This window comes from Pituophis catenifer, unplaced genomic scaffold (genome assembly GCF_029215685.1).
Source record: "Pituophis catenifer annectens isolate HBS135680 unplaced genomic scaffold, rPitCat1.0.hap2 SCAF_11, whole genome shotgun sequence".
Classification (NCBI taxonomy): domain Eukaryota; kingdom Metazoa; phylum Chordata; class Lepidosauria; order Squamata; family Colubridae; genus Pituophis; species Pituophis catenifer.
In genome coordinates, this window is record NW_027256891.1 from 811,903 (window position 1) to 828,366 (window position 16,464).

General features: G+C 44.9%; 1 protein-coding gene across 1 annotated transcript in view; it reads right to left on the minus strand.

Moving 5' to 3' along the window:
* Positions 1–16,464, minus strand: part of AR (androgen receptor) — a 168,262-nt gene that overhangs the window by 97,197 nt on the left and 54,601 nt on the right. Inside the window, exon 2 of the mRNA XM_070951840.1 lies at positions 3,629–3,780. Coding sequence (XP_070807941.1) covers positions 3,629–3,780 — 152 coding nt within the window. The remainder of the gene's footprint in view (positions 1–3,628; positions 3,781–16,464) is intronic.

Sequence of the window (16,464 nt, forward strand, 5' to 3'; positions counted from 1 at the left end):
TCTGTTACTGCCATTTGAAAAATGGAATACAGCTGGTTGTACCACCACCCTGAAAATGCTGTCACTGTCATCCAACTCAATTTCAGTAAAGCCAACAGTTGGAGAGAAAGTATTTTGTCCGAGGCCTTTATATTTAACATTAAATGGCACTTAATGTGCCTATTCACACCTAATCAATGTGACAGACCCATATAAAGTTCTGGTCAGGCATGTGAAGAAGTAGATGTCTAGACATGCGCAAAGCTTGAAAATATTTGGAAGAGACACTTCAGGTCTCGTATGAGTCTTGTATGAGTACAGCCTATATAATAAGCAGCCCATTGTTTTTCCAGATCTTTCAGGGAGCTGCTGCCCTGGTCATTTGAGGATGAAGCACTTCTTTCAAGTCTTCTTCAATGTCTGTAGTCCTGATACAAACACACATGTAAAACAGTGGGGAACCCCAAAGTTCTGTTTTAGGCCCAGTACTTTTCAATATCTTCATAAACGATTGAGAATGAGAGGGTAGAGGGGGAACTCATCAAATTTGCAGATGACGCTAAACTGGCAGGAACACCCCAGAAGACAGGCTGAAGATCCATCTGGATCTTGACAGACTTGAACATTGAGCCCTATCTAACAAAATGAAATTCAATGTAGAAAAAAGCAAAGTTTTATTCTTAGGCCAGAGGAACCAAATGTACAGGTACAGATTAGGTGAAACCTGACTCAATAGCAGTGACTGGGAGAGGGATCTTGGAGTCCTGGTGGACAATCACACCCAACAAGCCAATGCAATCCTAGGTTGCATTATCGGAGGGATAGAATCAAGATCACGTGAATTATTAGTACCACTTTGCAATGTCTTACTAAGACCACACTTCGAATGCTGCATCCAGTTTTGATCTCCACAATATGAAAAAGATCTTGGGACTCTAGAAAGAGTGAAGAGATGAGCAACGAAGATGATTAGGAGCCTGGAGGCTAAAACATGAAGAACGTTTGCAGGAATTGGGTATGTCTAATCTAGTAAAAAGAGGGACTTTGAGAGGCTGCCACAAAGAAGAGGGAGGTCCTTATTTTCCAAAGCAGCAGAACGCAAGACAAGAGACAATGAATGAAAACTCACCAAGGAGAGAAGCAACCCAGAACTAAGGAGAAATTTCCTGACACTGAGAGCAGTCCACCAGTGGAACGGAAGTTGCCTTCAGAAGTTGTGGGTGCTCCATCACTGGAAGCTTTTAAGAAGAGACTGGACAGCCACTTGTCTGAAATGGTATCTGGTCTCCTGCTTGAGCAGGGGGTTGGACTAGGAGACCTCCATGGTCCCTTCCAACTCTGATGAAGTTCTAAGCTCTTCCTTCCATCTGTCAATCAACCAGTCTTCCCTCACTGCTCACTCTTATTTCTCTTCTGAAACCCATGTGACATTTCCAAACCAATTCTGTATACCTGTTCTTGTGCCCTTTTTGGCAGAGGGGGAGAATGGCATCCAAAGTGCTGAAAGAACTTAACAGGAGTTTTGCAAAGCAAGGGCACAGAGACTGAACAGCACAAGTATTTGTTAATTACACAGGAGATGAAGAGAAAGGCATTTAGAAATGGTTTACAAATCCAGTTGGGTTTCCCTTTCAAAGACATCATAAGAAGGAAGCGTTTTCAAAATCAAACTATCTACTACTCCCCCATTCCCAGGGGTGGGCTGCTACAGGGGTTCGGGAGAACTTCTAGCTAAGATTCTGTGTAGTTCGGAGAACCCCCAAATCTCACTCCTGGCTGGCCCCATCCTACCCATCCCTCCCCTCCCCGGAGTCCCCAAGTGGCCCATTTTGGATGCAGGTAAGTACAGGGTGCATGTGGAGGCTCGGGGAGGGCAAAAAACGGGCGTTTCAGAAGTTCGGGAAGGGCTTCAGAGGGCAAAAACGCCTCCCACCCCCTGCCGTGGTGCAGGAGGCCGACTAGCCTCGCCCACCGTGGCCACATCCACCCAGCAACCGGGGCAGAGAACCCCTTGCTAAAATTTTTGAAGCCCACCCCTGCCCATCCCCCCTATTTCCAAAATATGGAAGATGTTTATTCTGCTTTATTCTGCTAATACAGAATAAAAGGCTTTTAGGAGAACTGGTAAAAGACCTCTGGTTAAGCAAAAGGAGGCAGAGGAGCAGAAAAGGAAAGGAAGGCAGGCCCACTGGGAGAGGTCTTGTTTGCAGCAGGTGATCTAGAGAAGAGGTAACTCTCATGTTCCGTTCAGGACTGGACTTGGACCGTCTCTGGGGTTTTCTTGATATGGCTGGGATAATTGTGTCATTACTTTAAATCTCCAACCTAGATGAACAAAAAAGCACTGCCAGCCGGACTCTCCTCTGTCTTTAGCCACTTGAGGTGGTGCACGTTTTACTCGGGGACTGTGCTAGTCTCTGCAAAGGCCATTCCCCCAATCTCCCAGAAGGGTCCTTCTCTGGCCTCAGCCACCCCTCCCCCACCCCCCTTCAGTGGGGAGAAGCCAGCTAAGTAAATAAATCAATACATTTCCCTGATAGAGCCAAGGAGGCAAATCTGGTATAGTCCTCCCAGATGTTTAACATGAGAGACCATGGACACGTCATGCTCCCAGTACGTGATGTGTCCAAAAATACAGCACCTCAAAGAGCTTTTAGCAAATCCATCTGCATGGATCCAGCAGTTCTCGGGTGAGTGTCTGAGGCACAATTACAAATGTTGTGCCAGAATTGGCGCACAGAAACCTCCCTAATGATTGAAAGGGAAATATATCAAAGGGAACAGAGCTGACTTCCAATCACAAGCGCATTGGCTGGTTGGCTAAGAAGTGCTTCTTTGCTAAATGATATCATAAAAACCAGTAGATGACTGATTATTGCCAGAAGCTGGAGCTTTAGTGGATGTTCAGGTTAAGAGAAAAATTATGACTGGTGCCGGTTAGATACCCTCTGAAAATTGCAGCTGTTACTTTGATTTACGGCAGTACTTTTATCACCAAATATATCGGCATAGAACTGCTGGGCCCTTTCTCTTCCTTGAAACTTTAAAGCTCAAGATGCTTTCTCTCCACTCAGCTTAATGAGGAATAAAAACTACGGCAATCACAGAATTAAGAAGAGCTGCCAACAGGGTAAAATCACCTTTGGGGCAAGCACAGTGAATTTATGATTTACTAGCTAAACTGTCATCCTGTTTTCCGGGGGAGGGGGGATATAATGAAAGCACAGTTCCAGTCCTTTCCCCAACCCAATTCATCTAATTCTCCTCTTTTCTCGTAGGTCCCCATTACCAGCAGCATGATAACAAAAGGCTGGGAAAAGCAAGAGGGAAGTGGAAGTCCGACTGAGGAAAGGATGCCCCTTTCCCAAGAGCCTTCTGCCCTGGCAGGAAAAAAAACGTCCTGAGAACGCTCTGTTGGGGCCGACTGTAATCCAAGATATGCTGGTCTCAATCAGGCAGAGGACTGTTATCCATGGTGGCCCATCTCCGATGGTGGGCCCTTCACACAAGCAAGCCACGTTCCGCAACGTTTTAGTAAACCACGGTGTCTGAAGTGGCCTTTACAGTAATACAGACACCCACCCACCCACCCACCCACCCGCCCAGCAGTCTCATTCTCCAACGGATGAATACATGAAGAATTCATTACCTTCAGCTGCCCTTTTGAAAAAGACTTTGCAGCTTCCACAGGTCAGTGCTCCGTAGTGGCATCCTGACGCTTCGTCCCCACATATCAGGCATGTCTTCTGTGGTGGGAAATAATAGTCGATAGGCAGAACATGGTCCCTTCCAGATTCCAGCCTTTGGAGGCAAAAGAGAAAATCAGAAAAAGAAACATTAGCAGGTGGTTTAGAAGAAGCCAGCCTTTACCAGGAGTCCCTATGCTTGAAAGTGACAAGGAATCCCGGCTGCCTATCAACCTTCTCTAAGGGCCTCCCAAGAATACAGGGCAGCTTCTCCACCTCAGTGATTCTGGAGGCCTCGTAATGGCCCAGGGCTTCTTGTAATTATCCTGCACACTTTCTTGTGATTATTTAGAAAAAGGATTTAGAGAATTTCTCCCATTTCCTGCAAACATCTTTTGAGTGGCGGCAGCTCTAAGCTCCCTATGACAGAAGAGCAAAACTTGTTCCTTCTTCCTTCGGGACATAAAGCTCCAACTTGCCTCCTTCACTGTTCCCTCCCTCTTTAGATGTGGAGCTTCTGCCTATCGGGAGAAGGGCCAGTATTGCCACAGGTCACAAGTACAATTTTACCATTTTTTTTTAGTACAGCCAAATGTTAGTTCTTTGATGTAATAAATACAAATTTTCAACAGAATAGTGGCTATCAAGAAAGAAGGGTGTCCACCTTTCTGTTCTTTTTCTTCTTTCATAATTATTCACTATTCTTCCTATGTTCTTTTCTAGTATTTATATAGTTTTTAATGTTATTAAAATGTCTTCAATAAAAATTATATTAAAGAAATGATAACCCAGGAGAGAGGGGGAAATACAAATGCCTTTGTAACCACTGTCAAAAAGATTGAAGTGTCTCTTCAGTTCTGCTCTAGGCAGATGTACTGTGGATTTAATGGGGAGGTTGTGTAGAAATGGGCAAAGGATTGGCTCCTTTCCCTTGTTTGGGCATCTTCCCTGTTCATGTGATTAAGGTAGGAGGGAGGTTAGCTGTGAAGTTGCTTAGTGCTGCAATCACAAGCAGGTCCAACCTCTGTGATTTGCTCTGCATGGGGTTGCACCTGAAGCAGCTGCCTATTCAGGGATAGTCAGAGCCATTATGGTTAGCTGACATTGTCCTTACAGGAGAGGCACTGATTACCAGCTTGTTTCCAAATGGCATTCAAGACACCCAGAAGGGCTTGGGACAGGGGTCTTCGAGACCCCTCATTCGAGACAGAATCTGTTCATTCTACCGTTCTAGCAAAAAGGGCCCTCCGTCAGTTTCACAGCTGAATGGGGATGTGAACCTTAGATCAATACAGCAATTGTTGTTTCACAATGTCCAAATGTATACACATATGAACACACCAGCCTGGTAAAAAAAGTGTCACCAAGTCTCCAAAGATTTTTCTTAGTCTTTAAAGTGCCCACCAGACATTTGCTCAAACAAAAATGTCAGTGCAAGTAGAGAACAACATTAATGATCACATTCAGAATATTTACATTTACACTTATTCCTACAATATTACCCAAAAAGGGATAACTGTCCCTTTTCAAGGATAACTTTGACATTCGTATAATATCTGTTCTTCTACATTGTCCAGAAAACAGTTGCCAAACATACATTGAGTCAAAAGGTTCAATAACTGGCAATCTTGAGCTGAGACGGCAGCAGCAAGCTGCTCATTATAACCAACAACTCCTTCATTTTGCAAAGTAAAAAAAAAAAAAAAAAGTAGTTAGATAAAACTGAAGATGTCAAGATGAAGGGTGTTTGCTGGACTGATTACAATTAATGAAGTCTTAAGAGTGGCAAATTGAAGCACTTCCATGCCTTAGTTGCACCTGGCAAATAATTCCAGCACATTATGCTTCCTAAAGCATAATGGAGAGAGAATGCAGCAGTAGACAACCAGGTCAGACAGCGGGAACTCCAGAGAGACTGGGCACCCAAACTAGGATGGACTTCTAAGCATAGGTACCTCCCTGGAAGCTGTTTCTAATCTTCTCTGTGGCAGGCCAGAAAAGCATTCTATCCTCATTCAGAACTAACAAGGACGCCAAAGCAATGAGTTCCAATCACGTTGCCCAAAATGTGTTGACTGCTTGGGGAAAGCAGGCAAGTGCTCCAGCTGCCAGCCAGACCCCGGTAAACAAAGCTGACATGGAGTTCTTGCTCTTCCCAAAGATTCCTTGTGTCTCTCATCACACTTGGCCAAATAAAGTATTCAATTCATTGTTTTCAGCTTTTTTTTTTTTAATCATCTGCTGTGAAAGGTGGACTTGCAAGTCAGCTGCTTCAGAATCCTTGTCCTGCTTTATGCTTTGTGGCGAGCCCAAGGCCTTTCTCCCGGGGGGCAACTGGTTGGGAGGCTTGGCCATCGAGCAAATATTCCACGCCTACATTCGGCTGACCTGCTTCACTCTTGCATTTCATGAAGCTCCTGCCTCCCCGCAGGAAGGCTCCCTCGGCAGAGAATTGGCTTCTGGCTCCTCTCTGCTCTCCTTAGTCTGCACTGACTTCTCCTCTGCCTGAAACTCAGGCGTGGTGGAATTCTGCAACTCTTTAAAATCTCCATCAGAGGCTGGAACCACGCAGGAGGTCTCTGGCAGACCAGAGACTTGAACCCAGGTCATCCAGCCTTAAGAAAGCCTCCAGAATTGCTAAATTCCTATTTAATACAGCCACTTAAGACTGTATGACTGTAACCTTGGTGGAGGTTGGTGGCGCAGCGGACTAAAGTGCTGTTAAGTAGCACTTAGCTGCCAGCTGCCTGCAATTATTGCGAGTTCAAATCTCACCAGGCTCAAGGTTGACTCAGCCTTCCATCCTTCCGAGGTAGGTAAAATGAGGACCCGGATTGTGGGGGCCATAAGCTGACTTTGTATAAAATAGAACACCGCTTTGGGGGGGGGCGAAAGCCCTACTAAGCAGGTATATACAAAAAAGGTATGAAGGCTATTGCTTAATGCATTGTAAGCCGCCCTGAGTCTCCGGAGAAGGGCGGCATATAAATCGAACCAATAAATAAATAAATAAATAAATAAATAAATAAATAAATAAATAAATAAATAAATAAATAAATAAATAAACAAACAAACAAACCTTGTTGCTGGTATCTTTATGATTTATATTAATATTGTTTCCTGATTGCTTATTGGTAACCTGTGACTATCATTAAGTGTTGTACCTTGTGATTCTTGACGAATGTAGCTTTTCTTTTTATGTACGCTGAGAGCATATGCACCAAAGACAAATTCCTTGTGTGTCCAATCACACTTGGCCAATGAAGAATTCTATTCTATTCTATTCTATTCTAAAAGCAACCCAAGTTTTCTTCTATTTTAACTTCACATAGAAAACCTGACTAAGCTAAGAAGCACAGTCGCAGAAGTTATTTCTTAGGCACATCCCCAAACCAAAGCAAAGAGAGAGCCCTGCAAAATGGAAACAGAGGCTCCCATCTGCAGCTGGAAAACAGGCCTGGCACCTTACTCTTTGCAGTGCAAGACCACGAAAGTACCCTTTTAAAATGCAAGCCAAGTGTCAGAGCAAAGATTGGCAACCTAGAAAAGCAAGATAAGGCAGAGTGAAGCAGACACAACTTGTGCAGGAGTGACGTGAGCCAGCAATTCTGCTGAGTTCAACTGGAAGGTTAAGGCCAAAAGTGTTCACATGGTTTGGGACATAGAGAAAGAAACAAACTTTCGCCCTCTTCTTTCTCCTTGGTTTGAGATGGGAGAGAATGATTGCAGGACTCTCTGGCGCTCTTTCCGATGAGCAAAATGCTGGCACTTTCTTACAACAAAGGCCAGCTCTGCTAGGGGGGGTGTATGTGTGACAGAGAGAGAGAGGGAGGGAGAGGGAGAGGGAGAGAGAATAGGTTATTCCAGCAATCAGCCTAGTTTTCACGGCATGCTCTATGGACCAAGGGCAACCTTGAACGAGATGACATTTCCACCTCTCCCTTCCCCTCCTCCAACCTGCCATCACTTGTGCTAAAAATGTCCATCTGAGCCATAACACACACACACACACACAGAGAGAGAGAGAGAGAGAAGTCCATCCTTTTCAAGTAGAGCCAAGTCACAGAAATCTGTAATTCATTTATTTGTGGATGGAGTTTCAAAGTTCCAAAAAACTAGCTTTCTTCCCTGAGAAGGAAGGATTATTTGTTTGTTTGTTTATTATTTATTTAAAAATACTTCTGACTTGCCAATCAGGAACAAACCCTCCTAAAGGGCTTTAAGGAATACAATTAACGTTGATTTAACTTTCCGTGGTTAGATTGTTGAAAAAGTATGGGTTGATATAGGGTGGCTAATCAGGTACTGCAATACAACACATGGATAAATTTTCTTTGCTGTTTCATTTCATTTAAAGTGCAAGGAACAAGGCCATTTCCCTCTTGTGGTGATGAGGCATTCAAAGCAGGCAGTGTTTGCCCTGAAGAAACGGCCCCCAGAGAACAGGAGGCGTTCAGAGGGGCATCCTACTAACTTAGGAACAACCCTGAAGTCATGCTAATCCTACGGCCACCACATAACCAAACACCAATCTAGAATATATAATAGAAGTCGAGGAAGGTATCTTATTATTAATTTAAAAATATGGGGGAAATCGTCTTAACGTGATACTGACCTATCGCAAACCTAAACCTAATTGCACTGAGGATGCTAGTAATTATCTCTATGGTTTTAACCCTTGGCTACCTGGATCCTTGAAGGAAGACACTTCAACCTATCCCAGCTTTTTTCTAGATCCTTCTGTCATTTGTCCTGCAAAGGCCATGCTGGACAGGCAGCGTGGGAGCTGCAGGGCAACACAGCTGGGGGAACTGCAAAATAAACTCAAACTCTGTAACCATTTTTGGGACAATAAAACAATTCCTCCAAACGATCCAACAGTTGGCCACAATTTTGAAGACGCACAAAAATAGTTACCAAATTCTGCAAAGAGTTTTTAATGCTTCCTGTTGATAATTATTTGAAGATTGAACAAACATCATGAATACTATAGTTGAGACCTGAAGACAACTGAGCCAAGAAAGCATTCATCTTTCTTTCTCTTCATATCTTATTTCTATGCGGAACTAAATACCACTTCCTTAGTGACTGAATGGCCTGAGTTGTCACCTTTCTATATCAAAAATAGGGATTAGCTCCATCGGATTTAATAAACAAAATAAGAATGCCTTCAATAAAAGTGAGATGTGGTATATTTTAATTTTATATACTTGAATTTACTTATGTTTTTGTTTTTCTATCCTAAGGGTGGCATGTGTTATCTTTGATATTGATCTGGACTGCAAGTTTATTTGGCAAAATGCACTGGGTATTGTAGGAGGAGGACAGGCAGAGCCTGGGGGTCAAGAGAGGACTCAGTCTAGAATCATTATGTCTGCACAAGTGCCTCAAGTCCATCCCCCCCGTCCCCACCCCCGAATTTCTTTGACTCTTATCTAGCACCAATTTAGTGCCGACTATTAGTTGTGTAGATTCTTGAATATAGGCATGAGCAAGAAATCTTTTTACCTGGAATATCCTGATTCTTTGTGCATGTCAGATATGAATTTAATGGCTTTATGGGCCACAACCAGACAAATAAGCTGCTGCAATGAATTTAACAAAACTCCCTTCCCCTTCCATTCCAGAGCAATCACAAGAGTCCATGATGTATAGATGAATATTCCATGTGCCCTTCAAACGTATTAAATCCTTTCCCATGAACTGTAGCAGCCTCACTGCAGAACCACAAGGAAATGGCCTTCCCACCTACCCAGCCCAGCATGAAAGCAGAGCAGTAGCAATTAGAACAGAAGAGCATTATGGGAAGATAGCACTTAGGCTTATGTACCTCTCCATAGTGCTTTACAGCCCTCTCTGGACAGTTTACAATGTAAGAATTATTTGCATATTGCCCTCAAAACAATCTGGCTCCCCATTTTACGAACCTCAGAAGGACGGAAGGCTGAGTCTACCTTGAGCCAGTCAGGATTGAACTGCTGGCAGCCAGCAGAATTAGCCTGCAATCCTGCATTCTAAGCACTGCGCCACCGGAGCTTCTACAAAATGTTTGAATTCTGATGACTACATAGGACTATGAACTCATGCTAATGAAGAATTTATTACACACATTACTGCACATTTCATGAAACATCTGCACCTGACATGGGAAAAATAATCTGCAATGATTGGATGGATGATTCAAGCTACCCAGAAGAATTTACCCAAAGGCAAATCATTGATTTTTATAAGTTCAGTGGCTGGCCTCATTTCTAATACACACATATTTTTTCACTACTCTCTAAAACAGACTGACTACCTACATTATTATTATTATTATTATTATTATTATTATTATTATTATTATTATTATTATTATTATTATTTGAGTTCCTGGCTCATCTAGAATGAAAACAAGGCCAGTCCAGAACACTCATCTGTATTCCTTCATACTACAGTCTGGAGCAGTTGCAGGTCTGAGGTGTTGGGGAATAGATGGCAGGTCCAATCAAGTGTACTTGTTTTAGGAAGTCATTTTCTATTCTTCTATCTAGGCGGTTTCTGGAATTTTGTTCCTCTCTCCTGAACAACATGTTTCCGAGTTGGCTACCTCCTGATTGCAGCGATGAACTGCAGAGGCAGAAGACACCTCCCAAGCTGAGAGAAACTGGGGAAGATTGATCAACTCATTGACAGAAATGCCCTCATTTCGAATCTGTCACCAGTTGGAAAGGTTGCTGGGTATGGGGCTTGGCACAAGAAAGTCATTTCAACAGATTTTGAGTAATTGTACTTCTACGTTCCCACAGGAATGGAGGCAGTCCAGAGAGTATTCTGTGGTTTTTAAACCTTTGTACACCTTTGCTTATTTGAATTTCTCTCTTTTTGAATCTTTGTGGTTCATGTAAAGTTTTGGGAAAGATTTGGTGCTCTGACTCCAACATTTGCCTGTTAAAATGAGAGAAATCAGCCTGACAGTTTAGCAGTTTTCAGGCTTTTACAGGGATGTTTCCAGTTTCTGCTTTTTTTTTTTTTTTAGTGCCTTTGGGTCAGTGTTGAGTCCTGGTCTGGATTAGTTCCTGCAGTTTTCGGAAGTGGTTTGCCATTGCCTCTTCCCTAGGGCTGAGAAGGTATGACTGGCCCCAGGTCACCTGGCTTCCTGATTTCTAGCCTGATGCCTTAACCACTACATCAAACCAGCTCTGTCCTCCTTCATGACTAAACCCTCAGTTTGGCTGTTAAAATATTTCCCAATCTTGGTCCTACCCGTTCTGCGTAGGTTCTGAGGCTGCACTCAGGGTACTGCAGAGTTCAGTTTCCATCTCTAATTTACACCATCAAGAGGACTTAAATAAAGGAAATACTCATTAATTTATGGATAGAGCAATAGTATAGGACTGGACAAAAAGCATTCTCCATAGCAAAATAGAGTTTTCTGAGAATGACACCAAACAAAACACTCCAAAATGGCAGCGCCTCACAGTCCTGATCCCCTGGCTGAATAAAGAGGCATGTGGGACCCCAATCTTCTCCTTATCCAGGGAGAGCTTTGAGGAGTGAACCAGGCATAATCTTCAGTTGTTGTGCATGGCGCCTGTTTAGAAACACTACAAGGTTCTTTGCATAAACCTACAACCTGAATTTTCTTATAAAAAGTGTGTTGGTTCTTACTTGACACGCACCTTCTCGTTGAGTGGAGACAGCAGCCAGGAATGGGTTGTGCTCCATTCAGATGAAGGACTGAGCCTGTGCAAAGTTGTTAAGTCCCACCCTTGTTGCCAGGGTCTCCAAGCTTACAATGAAGATGAAGGTAACAGGCTCAATGTGTTGAAACAAGGTAAGTATAGAAAAGAAAAGGAAAAAGACCAAATAACCAGGGGAGGGGCTGGCTACTGTCTCCACTCAACGAGAAGGTGTCAGGTAAGAACCAACGTTCCTTTTCCATATTGGTGGAGACAGCAGCCAGGAATGGGACAAACCAAAGCTTACAGTCCGAATTACGGATGGCCCCTAGTCTGGTCTTGGGACTCCCCACTAGTATGAACACTTTGCAACACCCTGCGGCCAAATGCATCCTCAGCAGGGGCGAACTGATCTCTCTTGTAATGTTTGATAAAGGGTGAAGGAGAAGTCCAGGTGGACGCTCTGCGTATTTCCAGCAAGAATGCCTGAGTGGCCCATGCTGCCAATGTAGCTGGACTGCGGGTCGAATGCGCTGTCACATGAGTAGGCCGCTGCAGAGAATGCAGATTGTAAGCCTTGGCAATTGTCTGGCGAAGCCATCGGCCAATGGTGGATGGGGTTACTCGAGAACCCAATGAAATTGGTTTAAAGGAAACAAATAAGGATTCTGTACGGCGGAGGTCTTTAGTTCTCTTTAGGTAAATACAAAGGGCCCGGCGGACATCCAGGGAATGACAGCACCTTTCCAACAGGTGAGCTGGCCGAGGACAAAAGTTGGGAAGAATCAATTCCTGCATCTGATGAAAGGTAGTGTTGATTTTGGGAATGAACGATAGGTCGAGTTGAAGAACCACATGGTCAGCATGGAACACACAAAGGTCACTACGTACGGAGAGGGCGGCAATCTCCAAATTCTCCTGGCAGAAATGATTCCTACTAAGAATGCAACCTTGCAGGACAACAAATGAAGACTGGTCATTTGTAACGGTTCATACAGAGGTCCGGTAAGAGAATTCAGGACGATAGAGAGATCCCAGGTGGGATACCTATTCATGACCGGAGGGCATAAGTTAGTAGTCCCTTTGAGGAACCGTTTAATTGTGGGATGCTGAGATAGAGAAAAAAATGATCCACAAGTTAGAACAGACGATAACGTCGCCACCTGCCGCTGAATGGTGTTGGGCAAGAGGCCTCGGTTGAGACCATCCTGTAGAAAGGTCAAGATTTGGGCAATTGATGCCTGTAGAGAAGAAATTGATGCCCGATCACACCACAAGCAAAAAGACTGGCAAGTGGCCAAATAGATCCGTTTCCGTGGCCAGCCTTCGGGCAGCCTGAATAGTACAAATAACTCTGGAAGGAAAGTGGGCTCTTCTCAGAGAGCACCGCTCAAGTGCCAGGCGGTCAGTTGGAGCCACTGAGGATCAGGATGAACCACTGACCCCTGGCTGAGGAGAGCGACTGTCTGGGGAAGTCTCCAGTGTGGTGCTATGGACAGGGACTTGAGGTCTGCAAACCAAGCCCGTCGGGGCCAATGTTGTGCGATAAAAATGACGTCTGCCTTCTTGTGCAAGATCTTCTGCACCACCTTCGGTATGAGAGGCAATGAGGGAAAGGCATAAAGGAGATCCCGAGGCCATGGACTCCGGAGCATGTCTACGCCCTCCGCCCGCAAGGTTGGGAACCGGGCATAAAAGCGTGGCAGCTGAGCATTCTGCTATGTGGCAAATAAATCCACTTCCGGAAGACCGAACCGTTCCGAAATCCATTGGAAGATGGACAGGTGCAGGTGCCACTCTGCATGATCGATCATTTCATGGCTCAACCAATCGGCTTGTACATTGGTTACCGCTGATATGTGTTCCGCCTTCAGCGAGCACAGGTGGTGTTCCGCTCAGAGACCCAGCCTTTGGCTTCCAACATTAAACTGGACGATCTGGTGCCTCCCTGGCGATTTATGTGTGCCTTCATGGTCACATTGTCGGTGAGAACCAACACCTGATTTGCAGGGATGGGCTGGACCGCTCTGATGTCCAGAAGATGTTGAATTGCCAAGTCCATAAGTATCCGGCGGTTATTGTCCTTTAAAACAGGACAACGGATAAAAAATTCCGGAGGGGAGGAAACGAATTCAAGGGATAGACCAGATCTTACCATATCCCAGAACCAAATGTCAGAAGTAAGATGATCCCAGCAGTCAGCAAAGAGAGCTAATCTGCCCTCAATGGGAATATCCAATTTATATTTAACGCTAGTGCCGGAACGAACAACTCCCTCCCTCTCGAAAGGGCCTGAGAAAGATTTACCTCGGACCGACCTGTCAGACTGACCTCACTGTCTAGCTCCAAAGGTGGACATCCCCCGTGACTGAACTGCACCCCAATCGAGTGTTCTTAACTGCAGCCTGCGACAGAGAGTAGAATAGCGGAATTCCGACTTGTGTTGAACGCTTGGCAAAATCTTCCTTTTATCTTTAGTCTCCACAAGCAGTGGATCTAGGGATGGTCCAAACAAGCTACCTTCCGCAAAGGGAGCTGAGGCGAGGCGCCACTTGTGTCGTGTATCTGCTGGCCAATGTCGGAGCCAAAGCATCCTGCACGTTGCTACTGCTGCCGCCATGTACTTAAGAGGCGAAATGCGTCGAATTCAATGTCGCATCTGCAGAAAATTGTACAGCTGCTATTATTTTGTTTAGATTTTGCTGCAATCGAGAGTCCTCAGATGGCAGCTTGTCACGGAGTTGTTGAAGCCAAACCAGAGTAGCCAGGTTGAAGAAGGAAGCCGTGGAAGCTGATCAAATAGCCCACACATTCAGCTGCTTGATGAACCCGCTGTAAAGATTGGTCAGAACGCCTCTCCTCTGGCTGGAGACCTTCTTCCGGCTCGCCTGGAATGGAAGAATTGGGCAATAACGCTGCAACCGGGAAATCAACCTTAGGAACCTGGAGAATTGATGCCAATTCCGGAGCCACATTGAAATAATGACGGTCCAATGAGGAAGGAAGAGGAGCTGATCCTGGAAACGAAGAGTATAGCAACGGATGGCGGCCTGTAGAAGGGCCTGGAGATCCAGGATCCCGAGTAGATAGAAACTCTGCCACACTTGGATCGGAATGTGACTCAGAATGCTCTGACACAGCTGGAGAGACACGTCCGGACTGATTTCGAAATGTAGCTGCCAGACTCTGTTGGATAAGTCTGGTCAAGATATCCTGAAGGTTGTCGGGCAAGGATACACACTGATCCATCCTGGTCCCCTGATCTATCACAGCCGACCTATCAGGAATCTGTGAGGCCGGTTGGGCAGGAACAACAAGAGACCCACGAGGACCCCACAGATCAGCAGTGGAATAGTTTCAGGGCAATCCTGTAAAGACACCTGATCTGAAGTACCCCCAGGCAACCGTGGACTAGGGGCAGCTGAGACCACCTCACTGGTCAAGGTGTGGCAGCTTGCTTTGCTAGCCTTAGACAAATTTTCTGCAATGCCTGATCCCTGCGAAGTTCATCTCTCAAGACTGCCTGACTATGCTCTTTGTCAGATTTCTTGTGTGTGTGAGAAGCAGAAGAGTCTTTCCCTCGCACCGGCTTATGAGCAGGCGCAGCCAATGGCTCAGGCATGTGGGCATCAGAATGGGCATCTGTCAGCTTAGATTTAGATTTTGCCTTGGGCATCTTGGATCCCAGAAGGAATCTCTAGAAATTCAAAGATAAACTAGACTTAGAATATTATTAGAAACCCCCCCCCCGAGTACAAGAAATCTGAAATGTTAAGTTGCACTGATATAAAATGGCTGCCATGCTAGACTTGCCAGATTAATGAAAAAACACCAGAGCGCAAAGCTCTTGAATCAGGCCATGAGCGTGTGTTACAATAAAAAACCCCAATAATGGAGTGCAAGACTCCTGCACCCCTGTGTCTGAACTGAAAGTCTCAGACACTGATACACGCCATCCACAGCAGTGGGTTCAGAATAACAGGGCTGATATGCCTATCAGACCACTGAGGCACAATTCCAGGGCAACAATTCCAATGATATGTTGGGCAGGCAGAGAAAAAAAAAAAAAAACCCAATCCAAGTTTCCAAATTGCCTTCAGGAAGCGCGAAGCTCTTGCGCCAGAACGAGGCCTGCAGGCACTCGCAATCCATGTGGCTCAATCTCAGCCCCAACAATAGGAGCTACATAATGGCCGCCCTCCGTGCAAACCACAGTTCCAGAAATGCCTTTTAAAATGGAGCACGAAGCTCCTGTATACTAAAGGCGAGCCCTTGAGGCAGGCTACAAATTAATGGAGCCCGAAGCTCCTGTATGCTCCTGAGTCCAAGTATGAGCGCCAAAATTCCAGGTATGGTGCGTGGAAGCCAGTATTGGAGTGTGAAGCTCCTGCAACTTGCCAACAAGTTTTGGAGCGTGAAGCTCCTGCAGCGGTCAAATGAGGCTTGAACTGGAGCGCGAAGCTCCTGCAATAATCCTTATTCAGTTTTGGAGTGTGAAGCTCCTGCAAGCATTTTTAATCAATGTGGAGCGGAAGCTCCTGTAGCTTCCTCACGAAGCTTCTTCTTCTCTCGAAACAGTCTTAAACCTTGAGGAGAAATTTAAATGGAGAAAAAACTCGCTCTAAATGGCAGGACAGAGCCCACCACTGAGAAATTAACTCCCCCCCCCAAACTCTATCCAAATGAGGGAGGAGAAAAATTACTTACAAATCCCAAGAGAACTAAGGATTCTTGCAGAGAAAGAAGGTGAGGCAACAGCCAGAAATAAGGGAGAAAGTTCCAACACAACCATCCAGTCTGAGGACTGAGCCGAAAGCTGAGAGACCCTGGCAACAAGGGCGGGAGTTAACAACTTTGCACAGGCTCAATCCTTTGTCTGAACGGAGCACAACCCATTCCTGTCTGCTGTCTCCACCAATACGGAGAACCTTCAGCTTTCTGGATGGAAAGCTCTGAAATAAAAGTCTTTGTTTCTTGAAATGTTAAGCACTACTCGTTTTAAAATAATCAAGGCATATTTAATGCATAATGTCTGAACAAGCTCTATGGACAGTTTTCAGCCCCACAGAATCTGAATCAATAAAAGATACTTTTTTATCAGTTTCAGATTGGAGCTTGATAGAGCTTGTTTTATTAAA